Source organism: Gigantopelta aegis, unplaced genomic scaffold (genome assembly GCF_016097555.1).
Source record: "Gigantopelta aegis isolate Gae_Host unplaced genomic scaffold, Gae_host_genome ctg5064_pilon_pilon:::debris, whole genome shotgun sequence".
Taxonomy (NCBI): domain Eukaryota; kingdom Metazoa; phylum Mollusca; class Gastropoda; order Neomphalida; family Peltospiridae; genus Gigantopelta; species Gigantopelta aegis.
In genome coordinates this window covers 12,620-19,659 of record NW_024534196.1, presented here as the reverse complement: position 1 = coordinate 19,659, position 7,040 = coordinate 12,620, and the positions used below count along the sequence as shown (strand labels likewise).

The following is a 7,040-nucleotide window of genomic DNA, read 5'->3' as shown; positions in this document are numbered from 1 at the left end:
AGTACACAGACTAAAGGCAGAACTATGCGTGCCTGCCGTCATCCCTGTATCAAAAGGATATTTAACCCAAATAGTTTGGCGAGGGTTTGTCAAATTTACTCGAAGAAAACTTAAATAACTTTTTGATTTAATGTTTAATATGTTTTAATTACTACATACCAACCAATTCATCAGTTCCCTTTCATGCAAGACAATAATGTTAAAGGCTTACTGTCACGGATTTAAGGACCTTATTTCTCTAAAAATGGATAACTAAAAAATTACATTGTTGGACACCTTAACTGAACCACGATGGGAGTGAAATCCATGTCAACCCTCTCGGCAATTTTCGTTTTTGAATTATGGACCATTAACAAATCAAATTATTTGTGTTCAGGTAATACTTTGCTAGACCATTAAATAGGTCAGTGGTCTGCGACAATATGCCTTTAAGGGTTGTCGTTTGTCAATACGCGTGTATATTTTGTTTTTTTTTTGTTTTAAAGGTATTACGTGCGTTTAATTATGGTCCAAATCCCTCGCTGCTTAAGCCTTCCACTATAAAATTACTCCGCTATGTTTCATCTGGGGCAAAAAGTTTTGCAAATTTTATTTCATCTAGTGCCACTGTCAAGTCTTTGTGCTTGAAACATGGGGGTACCTGAAGGAAAAAAAAAAATCTAATTTTGTGCGTTACTAGGGTAGTCATATTGCAATTGAAACATGTGCAGCACATGTTACAGGTTATTAGACACCTCTTATTGTCCAACCATAGACAGGACCTAGGAGTGGAATTTGGTATAATATCCGCCCAGTCCCCTCCATTATTATTTTTAATTGGGGTTGGGGTTAGAGGAGGGGGGGGGGGGGGGGGGGGACCGGGCGGATATTTTTCCCCCAGTGGTAAGCTCTCGCTTTATGCTTGGTCGTTCTGGGATAGATCCCAGTCGGTGTGCCCATTAGGCTAGCTCTCGTTCCAGCCAGTGCATCACTGGTATATCAAAAGCTGCGGGATGTAGTGCATATAAATGATCCATCGGTACTAAAATGTAGTAAAATGTAGAGCATTTTCTATCTCAAGACGGTTACAGATCAAAATTACCAAATGTTTGACATCAAATAGCAGATATTTAAACATTGTCTAACGCCACCATTAGACAAATCTTTAACCAATGCCATTGGTTATGATGCAAGTGGTTCTCACACCATGTTGACATGTGCATCGGCCAGCATTCCTACGACCTTCACGTACGATCGGCGAAAATAAGTTGAGGTACGGCGATTCTATGCACTGTAGCCTAGTCCTTCCTGAATTTGAAGGTTGTCGCCCTTCATGGGATACTCTTTTCGATTAGCAGCTATGGATCTTTTATATGCACCGTCCCACAGACAGGATAACACGGCTTTCGTTATACCAGTTTGGCGCATTGGCTAGAACGAGAAATGGCCCAAAGGGTCCACCGACTGGGATTGATCCTAGACAGACCGCGCATCAAGCGAATGCTTTACCACTGGGCTACATCCCGACCACATTTACGAGTAACAATTTGTAAAGAGAAAATCTTTACCGACAATGCTAAATATATTTAAGTGAAACTAATTAAACTTCAAAAAAAAAAATCAGTTGCATTTCCAAACACAGCTAAATAAGTCGACAACCCATAGACTGCCAAATTAAAAAAAAAAACACACAAGTAGGCTTTTATATTTTATTGAAAACCGTCGCCCATGAACGACATGTGGTATTCCAACATGCGTCGTAACAGTGCTGCATCATCGCTTCACAGCCGTATGTGCTTGCTCGGCAAAGGCTTCCAGAACTGAAATGAGAAATGCATAAGTGCATGTGGCTACTGCGGCTTCTACATTTATGATCAAAAACCATCCAGTATAGTTTCCATAAAGAGATTAACAAATTAGAATGCTGTACATACACATTTAGCGATATACAAGCATGAAACATGAAACGTAAAGTCAATGTTGTAACACAGGTCTTTTTTATTATATTATTTTATATATAATATATACTCTTATCTCTATCTCTCTATCTCTTATCTCTTATCTCTTATATCTCTCTTATCTCTTATATCTCTTATATCTCTTATATCTCTTATATCTCTATTTTGTGGCATGTCTTTATAATATTCCTTTCCAAGACAAAACATACCACGGTCAGCGTCATTGAAGTTTCGGTGTAGCCGAGGAAATTTAGTACGGGTACACGGAACTGTCAAAATACAGATACAAAAACAAATTAAGGGGTTACTCACATTCCTTTTTGTTCTCGAAGTGGAAAACTGCCAATTCAGGAACGTCCAGTTTGCCATTACCTAAAATAGAAAAAATAAATAAAAAAAATGTTATAACTGCACAGCAAATATACTTTTACGTGTTCAGGCTTCTTGGTATACCAATTAAAAATCCAATAAATGGCCATCACGTGGCTAAATGTTATACGCACAGTTTTATTCTACATACACCATGGGTATCCGCCTTTAAAAGTGAAGCCAGGGCGAAAAATATAAATGATATAGATAATACATATAGATATCTATATCATATAAATCTACATCCACATCCGTTTCGGTAGTTTTCTACATTTAACGGTATGACGGTAGAGTCCGACTACCATAGATCAGGACAATTTTCATCATTTTCAGTATGTCCACTCGCGCTGAAATTTACTGGTCGATTAAATAGCATACCTCTTGAAAAGTAGGTAAATCGCCATGAAAGTTAACACGATCAGCAACAGTACATTATAAAGCTATATGTAAAAAAAAATTCACCTCGGCATCTCTCAAGTAGTTCTGAAAACTACATCTGCACAATTATCTAGGACGGACTACGGACAGACCGAGATGAAAACTGATCTCCGCTTGGACCGGTAGGGGACTACCAAACATTAACTGCCAATTAAAAATATAAAAATGCTAAAAACTCGGGGGAAGTACAACACATGCTACTTAATGTACATATTGGTTCCTAGGTAAATTCTTACCGTCTGTATCGGCTTTGCGGAATTTAGCCAGTAGAATTGGATTGGACATTTTCAGGCCGGTCACGTGAGCGATCTCGACAAGTTCAACAAAACCATCTCCGTCCAAATCCAGATCGTGCATAACCACGTCTATATCCTGGAATAAATGTATAGTTTTCAGTACATTACAATTTACAATTTTGCAGTCATCAATTTCCTAATTCAAATAAAGTAATGTATTTCAAAAAGTACGTTAGCGTTATCACAACTAAAAGATTTGGTATACTAAAATTGCGAAGAAAAAAGTGTTATTTAACGACGCCACTAAGCACATTGATTTCTATCTTATCGGCTATTGGACGTGAAAGAAATCATTCCGACAGGGTTTTTTTTTTTTATCGAGAAAACCCTGCTGTCGCCACAGGTTACGACGACAGATAGCAAGGTTACGACGACTGGTAGCAAGGGATTTTATTTGCGCTTCCCACAGGCAGGATAGCACAAACCATGGCCTTTGTTGAACCAGCTATGGGATCACTGGTCGGCGCAAGTGGTTTACACCTATCCATCGAGCCTTGCGGAGCACTCGGGGTTTGGAGTCGGCATCTGGATTAAAAATCCCATGCCTCGACTGGGTCCGAAACAGTACCTACCAGCCTGTAGACCGATGACGTCTTATGACGTCTTACTGCGCCTACATGGCTACGTATACTACAAGTCATGCCCCTCCGAATATTTTTAAATCTAGAATGCAGGAGATGCATTTTTCTGCATTCTGGGAAGTAAATTTGAAACGTTTCTTTGCCTCAAAATATGTCAAATATTTTTTTTTTTTTTTTTTTTTTTTTTTTAGACATCCACTGACGGACCTCGGCAGACTATGGAGGTGCGTACGCACCCCTCCTGTGTACGGGCCTGCCTATTTCCCCAGATACTAAATCAAATACCATAATTTGTAATCTTAACCGATATGGTTAAAGCTACTCCATAGATAAAAAAAAAAAAAAATATTTTGTAAAATATTACAAGCCCTCCTAATTACTTTTCACCCTTATGTTAAAACCATTTTAAAATGAAAAGGCTACTTCATTTGAAGTACCGGCCTCCGTGGCGTGGTTAGGCCAGCGGTCTTTTAATCCAGATACAGACTCCAAAGCCCCGAGTGCTCCGCAAGGCTCGATGGATAGGCGTAAACCACTTGCACCGACCAGGCCATGGTTTGTGCTATCCTGCCTGTGGGAAGCGCAACTAAAAGATCCTTGCTGCCTGTCGTAAGAGTAGCCTATGGCGACAGGTTTCCTCGAAAAAAAAACCCTGTCCGAATGACCATATGTTTCACGACCCATAGCCGATAAGATAAAAAAAACCCTGTTCACACGTCCAATAGCCGATAACATCAAAAAAAATCAATGTGCTCTAGTGGCGTCGTTAAATAAAACTACTTTTTTGAAGTCATTTAAAAGTACTTTTTTTTTTTTTTTTTTAAATTAAGTTACCTCATTTGCATCCGGCACATCGAGTCCCCTTTTCCTCTTGCAGGCCTTACACGCCCAGCTCCTGGCCCACTTGCAGGCCGCCATACAACCCAGCGTGTGGTACGGACTGATGCGAATTCTGCGTACAGACCGGAAAAACCAACCATCCACGTGCTCGGGGACGAAGGTCAAGGCCAACAGAAGTACGAAGAAATAAGCAGTCTTCATTCTGTAAGCCGAATACGAAAAAATCACATTCAGATAATATCGCAGTAAAAGATTGTACCCCTACCCCACCCCTTATCTATACTCCCACCCCATTGATTAAAATAGGATTTTATATGCAGGTACCACGTCTGGTTGGGGGGGGGGGGGGGGGTTTACCACACAAGACCGAGGAATGTCGTGAGACAAGGCGAAGGTGGGAGTGGGGCGAAGGTGCGACTGAAGTATAGGCTACCCATGGTAACAAAAACCTACCCACATTTTGTTTTTGCCCCAATACACTGGCAGCCAACGACCCACCATCCCATCCCAACCCCCCCATCCCAACCCCCCCCCCCCCCCCATCCCCCCCCCCCATCCCAACCCCCCAATCCCACCCCCCATCCCAACCCCCCATCCCAACCCCCCATCCCAACAACCCATCCCAACAACCCCATCCCCCCCCATCCCAACCCCCCCCATCCCAACGAAGTACAACTGCGTTGAGGGTCAGTGTGCAAGTGAATCTGTCAAATTAAAACTACAGAAATATTCTGATATGTTCATGTCTTTTGTACTTTTTAAACAGCAGTAAATATGAAGAAAATAATAATAATAACACAAAATTAAACTTACTTCAATGAGAATTGTATCACACCAAATTTTGTTTCGAACACGTTGAAATGACCAAACGACTAGGTTTCGGTTATTTATCTCTATAAACTGGTCACGTGGTCAAACGCTTATTTCCTTTTGCACGTTCCATCCGTACTCCGATAGCTGACACTTTTGCACGTGCGTACTGTTTTAATCACGTGACTTTTGTAGTTTTATTACATGCACATTGCAGGTTGTTGGAAGGAAGAAAGAACAAGTTTATTTTGTTTAACGACACCACTGGAGCACATCGATTAATTAATCATCGGCTGTTGGATGTCAAACATTTGATAATTCTGACTCGTAGTCATAAGAGGAAACCCGCTACACTTTTATAGGGATCTTTTATATGCACTTTCTCAGACATTGAAAATACGGCCTTTGTCCAGTTGTGGTGCACAAGTTGGAACGAGAAAAAACAATCAGCTGAATGGATCCACTGAGGTGGTTCGATCCTGAAACGCAAGCACCTCAAGCGAGCACTCAACCAAGGTGTTGGAAGGAAGAAAGGAATGTTTTATTTAACGACGCACTTGACACATTATGGTTATAATATATGGAGTCGGACATACAGTAATGAGAGAGGAAACCCGTTACCGCCACTCACTGTGCTACTTTTTTCGATTAGCAGCAAGGGATCTTTTATATGCTTCAAACAGGATAGTACATACCACGACCTTTGTTACTTCAGCGCCGGGTGTGTTGGACCATATGTTTAATGATTAATACTGTTGATAAAATATTGACACGCATTATTTTGAAAACTCAGGACAGTGGTTCGCAAAACAATGTTTCAATCCTAATGCTTTTTAAGCCATTTCATTCAACCTTTTTATCATTTTAAAGCAGAATGAGTAAAAGTCGAAGACTGGTGGGAGAATGACCTGTCAACCTTTCTTCGGTGGAGGGTGTCGGTGGAGGGTGTGGGTGGAGGGTGTCGGTGTGGGTGAAGGATGAAAATATAATAACTTAGTATTAAGAAAAAATGGTTCATGGTGGCATTCTCATCACTCCCCCGGAGATTCAGCTATACAGAGAATACTACATGAGTGGCCATTAGATACCATTTATCTAATGGTTGTTAGTTGTTTTAAGATGTATCTAACGAGCGAAAGTGAGTTTGATACGTTTTTAAGCAACGAGTTGTGAGATAAATTGTATCTAACGGACACATGTATTATTCTATTTCTTACATATCCTCAAAAACCAGGATTTAAGCAAATTTTAACATCTTTTTCGACTAAAAGTTATTTACAGTCGTTGCACTTGTAGCTGACGTACGCGTCACAGACACATGAATGTCAGGTTAACTATACGTCACAGTCTAATCGATTTCCACCGTGTAGTTTTTGATTGGATGTATGGCATTGGCGACCTGGGGCCTAATTCACTAAACTCTCGCAACTTTGCGATTTCGCAGTGCAATGCTAAAAGACTTGCAAAATTGCAAAAGAGGATGCTTTGTTGTCTAGCAGAGCCTAAGAGACCTTCGTGAATTAGGCCCATGGGGCTAGTCGTATGTCGTATGTCTTGAAGGTTAACACACGTACATGTGTTAACAACCATATGTAACCAACATAACGGATGTGTAAGAGGGTGTCGTTAAACACCCAGTCTTTCCTCTCCTTAGTAGGGGTGGGCGGGACGTAACCCAGTGGTAAAGCGCTCGCTCGATGAGCGGTCGGTCTGGGGTCGATCCCCGTCAGTGGGCCCATTGGGCTATTTCTCGTTCCACCCAGTGTACC

At 41.0% G+C, this 7,040-nt stretch overlaps 1 protein-coding gene across 1 annotated transcript; it reads right to left on the bottom strand.

Moving 5' to 3' along the window:
• Positions 1-1,674: 1,674 nt before the first annotated feature.
• Positions 1,675-5,431, bottom strand: LOC121366240. Its single transcript, XM_041490759.1, has 5 exons — positions 5,275-5,431; positions 4,456-4,663; positions 2,981-3,116; positions 2,250-2,309; positions 1,675-1,799 (listed from the first exon to the last, which is right to left on the bottom strand). The coding sequence occupies exons 2-5, from the start codon at positions 4,660-4,662 to the stop codon at positions 1,753-1,755; spliced, it is 450 nt and encodes a 149-aa protein (XP_041346693.1). The 5' UTR covers position 4,663; positions 5,275-5,431; the 3' UTR covers positions 1,675-1,752.
• Positions 5,432-7,040: the final 1,609 nt, after the last annotated feature.

What these genes read in the sequence shown, in the direction of transcription:
- LOC121366240 (XM_041490759.1), bottom strand. Translation starts at nt 4,662, where the DNA reads ATGAAGACTGCTTATTTCTTCGTACTTCTGTTGGCCTTGACCTTCGTC. An exon ending in CCGCAAAGCCGATACAGACG is followed by an intron (nt 2,310 to 2,980) that starts GTAAGAATTTAC and finishes TTTCTATTTTAG; the next exon opens with GTAATGGCAAACTGGACGTT. An exon ending in CTTCGAGAACAAAAAGGAAT is followed by an intron (nt 1,800 to 2,249) that starts GTGAGTAACCCC and finishes TTCTCATTTCAG; the next exon opens with TTCTGGAAGCCTTTGCCGAG.